Raw genomic sequence first — 14,135 nt, 5'->3', positions numbered from 1 at the left:
TAAGAGGTTAACGAGGTTCGGACCGAACAGGTGACTGTCTATCATTATGTGGCAACTTAAGCTCGCCTCTAGAATACGGGCGTCTCCGCCGCGGGCGCTGACGACACGGCTGAATGGTCTCCTACTTCGCCCGATCACACTTGGAGCTGCGGGGAGGTTCTCCGCTTGGTCAGGTACGTGGGATGATGCGTTCCAGGTTGCACCATATATAGTTCGGACAGCCTTCCGCGGAGAGAGGGGGTCTGTCCCACCCTATATAGCCCCATCGCCTGTCATTCTTCTTTTCTCCACTTCACTTGAACACTGTCAATACTATTCTACAAAGATCGTCTCTTTTGTTGACATACCACTAACGTATCTGGGTTGATCCTCAGACTCCACTATGACTCAAACCACCCAAACCAGTGTCGCATATACTACCAAGCGGACCCTGTCCACTCACTCGAACAAATGCCTCAACCTCGACAACATTAACCAGCATGTACGCGCAGCCAAGTACGCCGTGCGGGGTGAGCTGGCCGTCAAGGCTGAAACCTACCGTCAGCGCCTGTCAGACGGAGACAAGTCGCTACCCTTTGAAAGCGTCATTTTTGCAAACATCGGTAACCCACAGCAACTCGATCAGAAGCCCATCACTTTCTTCCGTCAAGTCCTCAGTCTCGTTGAGAACCCTCTGCTATTGGAGAACCCGGAGGCACTCAAGACCTCATTCGGATACAAACAGGATGTGATTGACCGGGCCAAGGCTCTCTTGGCGAACGTGCAGAGTGTGGGTGCCTACAGCCACAGCCAAGGCGCTCCGGGAATCCGAGATAGCGTGGCCAAGTTCATTGAGGAACGCGATGGATTCCCTGCGAACCCGCAGGACCTATTCTTGACTGGTGGTGCCTCGTCTGGTGTGAGCACACTGATGAGTGTTATCTGCAATGACCCGAATGCCGGTGTACTTGTACCTATTCCTCAATATCCACTTTATACCGCCACACTGGCGCTGCTGAATGCGCACTGTGTGCCTTACTACTTGGAAGAACAAAAGGCGTGGGGTACCAATGTCAGCGCAATTAAGCAGTCCATTGAGGAGGCCCGTGCCAAAAATATTAACGTGCGCTCCGTCGCTGTGATTAATCCCGGTAACCCTACCGGTGCTTCGCTGAGCTCCGACGACATCAAGGGTGTTCTCGATATCGCTGCTGAGGAGCATCTTGTTGTTATTGCCGACGAAGTGTACCAGACCAACGTCTTCACTGGTGAATTCGTCTCGTTTAAGAAGTGCCTGCGCCAGCTGCAGCAAGAGAGGCCTGGCAAGTACGACGATGTGGAGCTGGTTTCCTTGCACAGTACCTCTAAGGGCATGGTTGGCGAGTGTGGTCACCGTGGTGGTTACTTTGAGCTGGTCGGCTTTGACCCGTTAGTCCAGGAACAGATCTACAAGCTCGTCAGTATTGGTTTATGCCCACCGGTCGTTGCTCAGTGCCTGCTTGAAACTATGGTCAATCCTCCTCGTGAGGGTGAGCCCAGTTTCGAGCTGTACCAGAAGGAGTTCAACGGAATCCGGGATGGTCTACACAAGCGTGCACTTGCGTTGTATGATGCTTTCCAGCGCATGGAGGGCGTTGAGTGCCAGGAGCCCCAGGTAGGGATCACCAATTCCCATAATCCCCAATGACCGTTTATGCTAATTATGAATCCCAGGGTGCTATGTACCTCTTCCCCACCATCCATCTTCCTGCTAAGGCTGTTGACGCTGCCAAGGCTGAAGGCCGTACCGCTGATGAGTTCTACTGCCTGGCCATGCTCGACGCTACCGGCGTTTGCGTGGTCCCTGGTTCCGGCTTTGGTCAGAAGGAGAACACTCTTCACTTCCGTACAACATTCCTTGCCCCAGGCACTGATTGGGTCGAGCGCATCGTCAAGTTCCACTCGGAGTTTATCGAAAAGTACAGCTAAGAACGACATATTAAATAAAAAGAGTTTTAAGATGGAAGCACTGGAAGCAGTTGGAAGCAATTCTCTGGTCTGCTTCTGACGAATGTCTGACGTGCACTTCCACCGTCTCACCACGCCCCATACATTGTTCATACTGGCTTCTACATACGCGTCAACTGCGATTGTATGGGGTTTTCATTTTATACCATATAGAACGATTTTACTTTTGCGTTTCTGGAATCAAGTGATAATTTAGGTAGGCATCGCTCATGGATATAGGCCATGAATATAAACACCTTCAATCCCGTCAGATCTCTAATTACTTCCAAGGCAGCTTAGCTACTACACATAGATTCAAAGTTACTCCACATAAGCTAATCAGAGGGCATCGACCCATCGCGCTAAAGGTATCCACTATGTGCACTAGGCTTCCAATCCAGCCTGGGACTATAAAAGCCACCACCGGACTAAACTTCACCTCAGAAACCCCCAAAATCCCCGCACCAATCGCCATGGCTACCTTGTTATCTTATATCACAAACCTTCTCACCCCTACACCCCCACAACCAACTTACAAAATCGCGATTCTCGGCTATGAAGGCGCAGGCAAACAATCTCTCCTCCGCGGCCTCACAGACAAGGGAGCCCCAATAATAACGCACCGCAACACATCCTGCCGATATCCCGACAGCGTCAAAGTTCACATCGGCCACAACGCAGCCCTAAATATCACAATAATCGCCAGCGACATCGGGTACAGCGAGCCACCTAATTGGAAAGTCTTCCGCCGAAACTTTTATAAAGATGCCGATGCAGCGATCTGGGTAGTCAATTCTCGGTCCAGAAGCGATTTCTTCGAGTCGCCTGATTGGATTGCGGAGGAGATGACGACTAAGGAAAGGAGGAGGGTGGAGGAGCTTATTTCGAAACGGAGACGAGAAGGGAAGGACGTTGCGGAGGAGCAGGAGCGAGTTGCGAGGATGTCGGCTTTGAAGTTTGACGAGATACCCTGGCTTGTTTTAGTTAATCAACAGGATGCGGGAGATAGTTGCTCGTCAGAGGAGATATTGAAGGCTATGGAGCTTGAGAGTGTTGGCATGAAAGAGTTTAGAGTCTTTGAAGGATCGGTTTTGAAGTGGGAGGGAATTGATGAGGGTGTTGAATGGTTAGTTGGACGATTACGAGATCCTTTGAGGACTTAGGGAAGGAACTTGTTGGTAAAGAAAGCTCCAAGTTCCGTATGATGATCTGGTACTACACCACTTGAAGCGTAGTTTATTCTCCAGTCCTTGCGCCATCTGAAAATAAAATACAACATTCCAACGTGGGCGATATCTACTGTAGTATCCAATGCTCATATTGATCAACGGAAAGAAAACAAACCCCCTACATGCCCCCGCGGCATTAAAACTCAAGTCAGTGTGCAACAGATGCCGAATTATCCGAGAGTCATACAAGTTCGATCGGAATGATAATCTCCACACAGGCAATGTGTACGTACGTCTATCCCTTGCGTCGACCACGAATCGTCGTCGCAATTGCAATGTTTAACATTTCACGTCATCAGCGCATCAAGAGACGATGAATTGAATACGATGTAAATGACATTCAATAATGAAATCAAGTCTAGATATTATCTTACTGGAGACAAGTGCACGTCAGCTTACCACCCCCCAAACCCCCAACCAAAACAACCCAGATCCCAGATCCCAGATCCCAGCCATCACCATCTCAACCCGTCAGACTACAAGACACACAGCCAGCAAGGAGACCCCCCTGCACGCGACGCGGACCGTGCAGAGCTAAGCATTAGCCAAGCCCATGCACCCAAGGCTTGTATCGCGAGCAAGACACCATGTAAGGTTCGAAAAGGTGCCGGTGGCATGTGTGGCATGTGTGGCATGGACTAGCGGGCTGTACCATGTACGATCCGGAAAAGGCTTGGTATGCGAATGCAAGTAGCTGACGGGGATCATCTCCCTTTCTCGTATATACGTGTAACTTTGGCCGTAATTCATGATCTGTATGAGAAAATGCGTTACGTGTGCCGGGATTTCCGGTTGGAATGGGGATTTTGGTTGGAATGGCTTCAAGTTGTAGATGTACATGTAGATCTAGGTCTTATGTTACCGGAAAGAAGAACAAGATACATACTATGTTTTTAGTACTGAACATTACGTGGTGTTTTTTAAAAAATTTCAAATTTCATCGATTCAAATGTTCTTCTTTTCTTGTAGCAAATATACCAGTTGGTTTACTTTGTATTTTACTTGATCATGATGAGAGAGGTCAGTATAGTGAGTTCAGCTACCAAGCGCAGTCTACATTAACCCTGGGAAAATGTACACCGCTACTTGCCGATCGATTCACTCACACAGCGGCTGAATACGTTGAAGTTTTCCACCTTGTCCACTCTAACATCGTAACTGAGCAAAAGCTACGTAACGGAGGACTCTTTGACCTGCTAAACTTCCGAAAGAAGGGTTGAAGATCTGGTCACAGGGGTGACCAGGGAAACAAGTAAGCAAGTAACAAGTCATCCTGGAAGTGGGGTCCCACACACACACCTGACCCTGATCGCCTGTAGGTGATGGCAAGCTGCAGTCCGAGATCGAGCATAGACTTTCTCAGATGCAGATTGGGCGTAAAACCTGCTTTTTGCCGATCCGAGACAGGTCGGTTCGTGGGGAGAAGGAGGCAACACACCGCTAGAATTTTTTTTTGATTTTTGTGAAACCTTTTACCTACTCGATTCTTTTTATCTAATGCAGTCGTCTTGAATCGGGAATCTCGGCCGAATGTCCAACTTGTAGAGCTGGCTTGTACGGGGTATCGTAGGGGAGGCTGTTGAACTCTTCAAGAAAGTACACGAGTTTTCGGTGTGGGATTTGGTTTGAGTGCATGGCAGATGATCAGCTGTCCCAATAGATATCGCTTCTTTGAGCGCTAAGCATCTGAAGTGGATACTATTACGATTTTGTTTTTCAATGTCTTTTTTTTACAATACCAACGGGTAGGATCGCCATGTCAGATGTGGTATTCAGATATGGCCTAGAAAGTCATTGTACACGTAAAGGACTGGTCTATACAGCGAGTCAGTGCGAGTCCATGTACGGTGACCATGTACAGGCACATGGTATCCCTCGAAAAAAAAAAAATCACAAAACCCCTCTAGATTCAATGCTATCATGAAGAGCTCTAGAAACTGGCTAGTTAAAACAAGGCAAAGGCATTTATCATCATCTCTCATCAAGGTCATAAAGACGGTGTAGAGGTGGTGGTAAGGTGCCGCAGGTAGCGGAGACCCCAGGAAGTAAGATAAGAAGCAAAAAAGAGGTTCATCCTACAGATGACCAGGCTATTGAGCCCAGGACTGGCGGAAGTAGTCGTCATCCATGGGAGGGGTCGAATCATCGTTGAAGAGGTTGGCCGGCCAGGAGGGAACCGCATCTTGCGAGGGAGCCATGGAGTACATGTCCTGCGCTGGGATTGACTTGGGCTCCATTGCCATGCTGGCTTGAAGCTGGTGTTCTAGCGCAGCGGTGGATTCATTGGTGGACTTGAGGAAATCGTCAATGTTGATCGACTCAAGGTCATTGGATGACAAGAGTCGCGCCTGAGGTAGTCCAACCAGTGACGAGGCAGAGCTTATACGGAGATGGTCCATATCTGACGCTTCGCTTACGCTGTGGAGGTCGTGTACGTCGTTACCAGTATGTCCAAGGGCAGGAAGCGGTCCAAACTCGTCGACTTCGGAGATATCGCCCGAGGAGGATGGCGGGGGAAGACCCGAGGGGTACGAATTGTAATCGTAACTGGCGTATGACGGAGCCTGGGTGCTAGTAGTCGCAGGGACATCGGAATACAGTGGGAAACTTGACCAGTCAACCGATGGCGCGCCAGTACCGGCAGATCCCAATGGAAACTCGGAATCAGGAGAAGTGAAGTACTGGTCTTGGTACTGTTCTTGATACTGGTCTTGATACTGATCTTGGAATGCCATACACGTGATCGGGGAATTGGACGAGGTATTCGGGAACGATGCGAATGACGAGACGTCGAGAGGCGGGGGAACACTGGTGATGATTTGCTCCAGGGGGAATTTGTCCAAGGTGGCTGGGGCAGACGTAGGATTGGCGGAACCGTCTATCGGATTCTCCATGGCGGCAGTGGAAGGGGTGAAATTGTCGAGGAATGAATGATCGAGAGAAGCTGCGGTGGGAACCTCTTCTGAACCAGTCACAGGGCAACTGTGGGGGGATCCTTCATGTGATGTCTGCTGCGATTGAGACACAGGCTCCATTGACAAGCAAAGCGGTTCTTGAACAAAGGCGGATTGAGTCAATGGAAGATGGTCCACCGACCTACGAGGCATGTCGGATGGATGGTGAATCGTATGTGATCGTGGGATTGTGTACGGCAATCCACACTTGTGGGCCATGTCATTATGCTTATGGGCGGGTTTGTGGTGGCCATCACGGAAGATCGTCAGCCCGGTCAACGTTGACTCGGACTTGGTCGAAGTAAGCATGGGCTTCCGTGGGGGTTCAAGCGGGATGGACGACAGAGACATAGGCAGGCCTGCCTCTGGTACGGGGTCAAGATGAGATTCCTTTTTCAGCGCACAAGTACAGCGCTGGCCATGGCAGCAGCCACAACGATGGGAGTCCTCTGTAATTCACAATCAGAAAAGGGGAAGGTGGAAAAACCAGCACCATTGCTCACTCAGATCTCGCTTGTCACCATGGCATTCCGAATCGGACTTCTTTTTCTTATCGCCACCACACTGGCAACTGACGTGCGTTGTTCGAGACTTGCGTAGGCCGCGACAGTGGGTACATTGAGAGACTGGGCGGCCTTTTTTGTTGATATGGGTCAAAGGGCGGTCTAGTATCCTTTAGTGTTAGGCCAACGTCGTCGTTGTTGTTGTTTTGGAACAACCATGTATAATAGATGAACCTTGAAGGGATAAAGGAATTCTCTTGACATACCACTGTGGTGACAATTGCTAACGCGATGACCTCGGACGCAAGCTTCACACGCCCACTTCTCACCTTCAATAATCATGGTGGGTGGTTACTGCGAGGTACACATGCGATGAACGCGGGATTCGTTGTCGGAGGTAATAAATTTTAAAATAAGGGTCTGGGGAGGGAAAAAGGGTGCGGTCTGTTTTCCAAGTAGAACCGCCAAAGTGCCGTCAAGGCAAAAAGCTATTCAGCCGCTTCGTCGAGAAGGCCGAATTGTACCAAACGAACAAGAGGGTATCTCAGGCAAGTAAATCTCCCAATGCTTTTAGATCACAGAACGCCGATCCAGCAGGATACAAGGTATACTGAGGGTCGTACTGAGAAGGGAGTGGGCAAGGGGAGCCGAATCAAAGAAAATCAAATGGGTATATCGGTGTTTTTTTGGAGGTAGAGAGGAGAGTTGAGGAACCAAAGGGGGACCAAGCCTACGCACCGTTTGGCGCCGGCCGTGAGACAGGACACCAAGTACCGGTAGTGGCGGCCAAGAAAAAAGCGTTCGATATAGAGAGTTGGAGAACACCCTATGCGGAGGAAGAGGGAAAGGAAAGGAAAGAGGGAGGCGAGGGTTAATAACGGTACTGGGGGGGAAAAGTTGGGATTTTAGCTGCGTGGGAGGACTCTATGCTCGACCGGAGTTTAATACAAGGCACCGTTGCTTTACTGACCCGTGACACGGATTTCCCTTACATTAGATCTGCTTTTAGCCTGCATTTACCACGACCATACCACTTCCATACGTCCACTTTGATCCATTTGGTACCGTCACTTTGCCTTTTTGACCTTGGGACCTGAGTTTACCATACCGATACCATTCCACCATCTCGGTAAAGTACATTTTCTACTTTGATCGCATTCTCGGAAATCGGAAATTCGTGGGTAAAGATGTTTCGTTTGGAAAAAAAAAAAAAAAAAGCCCTGCAGGTGAACATTCATCCCTGTCTGGTTTTATTATTGAATTATTTTTTCCATGCGAACCAAATCTTTGACTACCAAACCCCCTTTTTTTTTTCAATGTTCGAGGGTGTCTCCACAAGTCCAACGACGTGGCGGTTCCACCTAGGAACCCGGGATTCTACGAAAGTAGTAGTAGGTACGGGGGTTAGGGTTTGTGTTTAATTCTTTCTACCGTAAAACTTGTCTTTTTTGGACTTGAACCCTATGCGGAACCAAAGAAGAATAACATCAGAAGTCACGTTGAAACCGAGCCCAGTGAAACCAGTGAAACTCCCATTGAAACCCCATATAGAAGTAGAAAATACCTGCATTCCACACATGTATAGCGTGGCCTCCCAGAGCTGACCTTGCCGCAAATATTTATTTCTTGATTCGCTCAGTTCGCCGTTTCGCCGAAATTCCCACGAGGCAACAATTTCAGATATGTCGCAAGAAGCATGTTCGCTGCAATGTAGATCATGAGCCATGTATGTGCGGGAAAATCTGAAATTGATGGGGGAGAGCTGATGGGGAGCTGATGGGGGAGCTGATGCGGCGAAATCCAATCGAGCACGGCCTTTCAACTACGAACTTGACCCCCACCAAAGGATGGATCTCGCTAGTGAAAATCTGGGGCCGCACATCCCAAGCCTTTGATGGCCCTCTTTCGCCTTACTTTGTTCTTTGTCTATTTTCCCTGTTTCTTCTGATGTGCCCTGCCCCAAACCCTACTTTACGGTCTTCAGGGTTTGATGCCAGGAAAGAAAAAAAAAAAATTTAAAAAAAGGATTTGGAACGGCGCTAAATCCCACGGATTCAGGTACCAATTTCAGCTTCAAAGTTTCCACGATCCCTGCAAGACTAGTATGTCTTTGTAGAATTCCCTGATGATAGTATTTTTCGCAGAAGAGAAAAAGAGAAAAAGGGCACTCTCTCAAGGAAACTTGAAGCAACGAGAAGGCTAGGGGTTTCCGAAACTGTATGCAACGGCGGTCATCTCCTGTTATGGTTGGTCGAGGCGTAAAAAGAAAAGAAAAAATAGGAAAAATAGGCAATGTCCACGAAAGCTTTCACTCCGTACAGCACCAGTACCATACTGCATGTCATAGCGGTGTTGATGCGGGTCCCCCATGGCGTCACTGTGCCTGTTTCGAGCGGCCTGCAGAGGGTTTTGGCGGCCAGCGGGTGGGCCCTGATCTGCGCATGCAACAACAGGCGATGACGGCCAATGGTTGTCCTTGAAGTGGGCTCCGTTTTAGACATTTCAAGGTTCCTGGTATCGTAAACATTTATCCTTTGATCCAATCGTGTGCCGTTTCGGGTGAAATCTAAATTAAGGCACGAAATACGATCGGGATGAACCTGACCAAATGCGTTAGCATTGTCCGGGAAGGTTCACAAGGCTCATCTTTCAAGTAGTGTAGTATTATGTTTCATGGTAAAGGTAAGCGACCGATGTTTTTTCCTTGATGGTTTTTTTTATGTTCAAGTCGCTTATGAATTTCGACTTGTTGAATAGCCAGAGTCTTTTCAATGTTGTTGAATTTGGCTTCAATGTTGACTCTCGAGGATGTTTGAATCACCTGATGTTGCAATATGTGCTACTATTATATCCCAGATGCTGATACACACGATTACTCACATATGGTATGTAGTAGCTAGTTACGGAATTAGCTCTGGTAATAATACGATCATAATATCATGTTCAATTAATACATATACACATCAGTCACTACATATACAAGGCGTTCACCATTCGAAGTAATCATATCATACTACTACCTACTAGCACTTGAGCACTATAACACATTGGACTTCCGCAGTTATTCAAAATAAGCATGTGGAATATTTGAAAGATTGTACATATATGTACTTCTCTTACATTCAAAGATTTTCTTATTCAATGTTCCATACATACATATATACATATATTTAGGAGTTTAATAGAAACTACATTCAATACTAATGTCTCGTAATATAAGTTCATAATAGATTTATGTTCATCTATTCAATATGTACAATACACAAATTTCAACATCAATCAAAATGTTGTATTTATCCAGTTCAACAGAATGCTTGTAATAGATTTACAATACATGTCAACTGGTAGATTTCCATCACACGATACTAAATGTATGAACCATACTCATTTTATAAGATTCCAAGTTTCAAGGTATATCTGGCCATATCAATTAATATACAAATTTAAAGCCCCGTAGAAATGATATTCCTGTGATGAGACACTAAATGTCAATCCTCAAGAATCCAAATAGATCATGTAGGGCATAACGATGGCATCAGCATTGAATTGATGACAGTACCCGCTGGTACTGCTGGTACTGCTGGTACTGCTGGTACTGCTGGTACTACGCACACCAAGAGAAAAAGGTTTCTGGGTCCGGGTCAACGGCTCCGATGGGAAAAGGTGTTAATCCGTTCCATCACGCAGAAACGAAAGGCCGTCCTCCGTAAGATCATCCGAGGAATATGTAGAAGTCAAGATATAGAATTAATTAACATGCCAGACGCGCAAAGCCTTGTACTTTGATTGCAATCATGTCAGCGCTTGAAATGGACGCCGAGCCATCTACCTTCAAACCCCGGCCGAATTTAGTTCGTAGAAAGGGAAAAAAAAAACCTAGTCCCCGAGTCCCTCGTGTCTTCCTTCCTTCAACCATCTACCTCCGGAAGCCCGCTTCCCACCAAAACCATCCTTTCCCTTCTTTTTTCGTGCTGAATTATTGCGATGAACCCTCGCGATCAGTCTGAAATGACTCCGGGCAATTCTTATCCCTCTCCGAACGGGGCGCAGATGGCCCAGGGAGCCATGCCATATTACACCAACCGCCAATTGACCACGGACGAACTCCTCTCCGCCGAGCTTTCCCGCGATGCTTCTGGACCTGGAATGGGCGATGGATCAAATAATGGTGTGCATCACAACCAGGGCATGGTTCTCGGGTCCTCGAATGCCGGCGATCTGGGTCGCACCTCGTCCGATGATCAACACCAGCATCAACACATGCTGCAATTCACTCCCAGCCAGCAAGTAGGCGTTGATCCGAACCATGATTTGAGCTATGGTGAACAAAGTGCGCGTAAGCGTTCGAAAATTTCACGAGCCTGTGACGAGTGTCGACGCAAGAAGGTATGTCGAAACCGAAACATTCGGATTTAATATGTAACGTTCAGTAGCTGACTTGTCAATTCTTCGGGGGAAAAAATAGGTGCGATGCGATGCTAGCTCAGAAACTGGTCTTGAGACTTGTTCAAATTGTCGTCGATTGGGTGTTGTCTGTCAATTCAGTCGCGTGCCGATGAAACGCGGGCCTAGTAAAGGGTAGGTCAACCCGACGCGTCGCCGCACATGAATTCAAGTGTTAATGGATGACTCTAGGTACATCAAGGAACTCGCAGAGCGACTGCACACCCTTGAAAATCAGATGCAGCCCGGAATGGTTCAGTCCGATGTTTCCTATCAGTCCATGAACGAGGTTTCTCTGCCTAGGTCATACCAGGACTTCGCCTCACCCCTCGATTCCGCCAATCGCAAGAGAACCTACTCTGTCTTCGAGGGTCTTCCAAGTTCATCCTTTGCACAACCTTCGTTTAACGCACGTGGATCACACAATGCCTTTGACGCCGCTGATTCCACCACCGATCCCTTCAGCACAGCGGTCGCTAGTGGCAGCGCATCGAAACAAACAATGCCGTTCTGGAACCCAACAGGCCATGAGCAAGACCTGCCAAGTGACCTTGAAATTACGGATCTGCACAAACACCAAGGCGACGACAACATCTCTCCCGTTCATCTCGACGAGGGCGCTCTTGATGCGTATGTTTCATACAAAAGAATTATGCCAACCACCCAAGGATTTTGAAACTAACATTCTGTAGGTACTACAAAACCATTCACACCCTTTGCCCTATTCTGCCCCACGCCAGGGAGCGGGCTTTGGAACTCCTCCATCAGGGCGATCGACAGGCACAGGAAACTTTCTGCCACGCGCTCTACAGTGTTACTCGCACTGATCTGTCTCGCGTTGCCGGTACCTTCGAGCGAGTTAACTCATTTGACAACGCGCAAGAAATTCTCTTGTCCCACACACGACAACCGTCATTGATCGATCAGTCCAACCCAAGCAACCTTATTTGGTTGCAAACCCTTATTTTGATGATCATCGATTGTGATCAGCGTGGTCCCGATAACTTCCTTGGCAAAGACGCCCTTCCAAAGCATACCTTGGTTCAAGTAGCCAACAATTTCGGCCATACTTTAGCGAAGAACCAGGGCCAATTGAGGATCGAGCGACCTTCAGACCCTGATGTTGATTCAGAGGCTAACTTGACTCGGCGCAACTGGGTGTCTTTGATTATCTTGACCCGCTTTTATTGCATCAGTGCCGCTGAAGTGAATTTTATCGACTCATATCCGCTCGACGAACAGTTGATCGGTGGCCGTGAGGATGGGCGAATTCTTGGCCCTATCGTCACTGGTATTGCTTGTAAGTTTTGATAACCTCCATAACACCGATAAAATTATGCTGACAAACAATCCCCAGCATTAACTGAACGCCTGGTTGAGATGATCGAGCTGGCCACTACCAAGGAAAATGTCTGTCAGGTCTCTCGCGGCCCTTACGCGAATTGGGGTAAGAGATTGATTTTTGATCATGAAAATCTTGCAGAGGAAGATCTCTTCAAGGTCCAAGACCTTCCTGAAAACACTGCCACTCGTATGCTCCTTGAAAGCATACACACTCAGCTTTACTGGACTGTCAATCTCCTGCTGAAACGCCATCTGTTTTTTTACAGCCCCCAGGAAGTTGTTCGTTGCGCCGAGGAGCTCACCAATGAGCTCTACAGGGCTACCTTGCAATCCCGGCTCCCTACGCCATTTGACATGCACAGTCTAGCCATCGCCTCTATGACCTTGCTTGAGGCTACTGTTCTCCCCGAAGTCTCAGACAAGTGTTGGGAATCGCTGAACAAAGTCGAAGAGATCTTAAACCAGCGGGAAAACCTCACAAATGAGATGGGCGAGTTTAAGAACATCCTGGGTACTCCAGGCTGGGATGCCAAAATCCGTGTTTTCCTTGAATGGCGTCGTGCCAAATTCCAAGCGAGTCAACTTCAGGAATCCGTTGCCAAGGCGGCCTCTGGCCTGCCACCACCTGTCATGGGCCCGAATGAACAGCGTTCTTTGCAGCATTTGGCTGACTTGGCAGTCGGCGCGGAAGGCTCCGTTGGCCAAGGCACATCTGGTACACCACCCCCAGGCCTCGGTGAGCAGGACGAGCCATCTCCGAGCATTGCGCCACGGCTAGCTCAGTCGCACGTTAATGCTGGCTATCAGACGGTTGACTTCACCATGCTTACGAAGGAGGGTTACCTGAATGTGTTCTCGGGTTTGATTTACTCCAGAGGCCCTCGCTAAGCAGCCTTCTGTTTTAGCTATTTCTACTCTTTGATATACTTTGAACTCTGGTCATGGTGCGCCCTGAGCTTGTGGGTTTGGCTTGCTTTGGAGCTAGGGTACTTTGACTTAGACTCGGAGTTTGGGTTGAATTGAACCATGGGCTTTAGCTTGCTTTGTGCTCTACTAGTAGCTTGAGGTTGCCGAATTCCTTGATTGTACTTAATGTCTGAACCGGAAAACACGTCTTCCCTCTGCTATCAATAATTTCATCTGATTTGATTGTCAACTGTTATCCCTGTCTGTTATCTCTTTTGATCAGCTACTAGTAATTTTGAGTCGGCAAGAACCAGTTGACCAACGTATGTGATCAGTTGATATTGTCAATCCAGGTTGGAACTCTAGTGATAGCTCTCTAATCAATGTTTGCCTTAACAATCATTCGCATTCCTCCATATGTTGCCCTTGGCTCCTCAGTAATCAGATCGACCTACCTAACCCGAATACCAGTAGGTGCCTCCTAGATCATGAAAATCCGCACATGGCAACAAGTACGCGAGTCCCCGACCTGTCAGAAAAGTCACCGCCCATGTATCCAATCCGCCCCGCTCCAATTGAGGCCGTTGCCACCGGCGTCCCGTCTACTTGGTGGCCAGAGCCCTGGTGCTCACGGCCTCACCTGTACCAGCTTTGACCTGACATAACCCCAAGAACGCGCGGATCATCCGTAGCGGGGAGACGAATTGGCAAGTTCCGAATATTCGATCCCTTCAGCCCAGTGATTCAGCACGAAACACCTTCCAGGACGGTGGTAAACCAGACGCCAGTTC

At 48.2% G+C, this 14,135-nt stretch overlaps 4 protein-coding genes across 4 annotated transcripts; 3 read left to right on the top strand and 1 right to left on the bottom strand.

The window, feature by feature from the left end:
* Nucleotides 1–46: 46 nt before the first annotated feature.
* Nucleotides 47–1,947, top strand: N7466_007828 (putative alanine aminotransferase; the record flags this gene model as incomplete). The annotated part of the gene is made up of 3 exons (XM_057167217.1): nucleotides 47–173; nucleotides 375–1,633; nucleotides 1,693–1,947. The coding sequence occupies 3 exons, from the start codon at nucleotides 47–49 to the stop codon at nucleotides 1,945–1,947; spliced, it is 1,641 nt and encodes a 546-aa protein (XP_057020258.1).
* Nucleotides 1,948–2,438: 491 nt separating this feature from the next.
* Nucleotides 2,439–3,128, top strand: N7466_007827 (uncharacterized protein; the record flags this gene model as incomplete). The annotated part of the gene is made up of 1 exon (XM_057167216.1): nucleotides 2,439–3,128. One exon carries the CDS (start codon nucleotides 2,439–2,441, stop codon nucleotides 3,126–3,128), a length of 690 nt encoding a protein of 229 aa, XP_057020257.1.
* A 2,156-nt stretch (nucleotides 3,129–5,284) lies between these two features.
* On the bottom strand, nucleotides 5,285–6,993 carry N7466_007826 (copper fist DNA-binding domain-containing protein; the record flags this gene model as incomplete). Its single annotated transcript, XM_057167215.1, has 3 exons — nucleotides 5,285–6,597; nucleotides 6,652–6,813; nucleotides 6,918–6,993. 3 exons carry the CDS (start codon nucleotides 6,991–6,993, stop codon nucleotides 5,285–5,287), a joined length of 1,551 nt encoding a protein of 516 aa, XP_057020256.1.
* A 3,642-nt stretch (nucleotides 6,994–10,635) lies between these two features.
* On the top strand, nucleotides 10,636–13,326 carry N7466_007825 (putative C6 finger domain protein; the record flags this gene model as incomplete). Its single annotated transcript, XM_057167214.1, has 5 exons — nucleotides 10,636–11,037; nucleotides 11,117–11,229; nucleotides 11,287–11,724; nucleotides 11,787–12,394; nucleotides 12,452–13,326. The coding sequence occupies 5 exons, from the start codon at nucleotides 10,636–10,638 to the stop codon at nucleotides 13,324–13,326; spliced, it is 2,436 nt and encodes an 811-aa protein (XP_057020255.1).
* Between the last annotated feature and the right edge of the window lie 809 nt (nucleotides 13,327–14,135).

The sequence above is a fragment of the Penicillium verhagenii genome (assembly GCF_028828195.1).
Source record: "Penicillium verhagenii strain IBT 33310 chromosome Unknown utg000007l_segment0_segment0, whole genome shotgun sequence".
In the NCBI taxonomy this organism is placed as follows: domain Eukaryota; kingdom Fungi; phylum Ascomycota; class Eurotiomycetes; order Eurotiales; family Aspergillaceae; genus Penicillium; species Penicillium verhagenii.
This window is presented reverse-complemented; position numbering and strand designations above follow the sequence as displayed.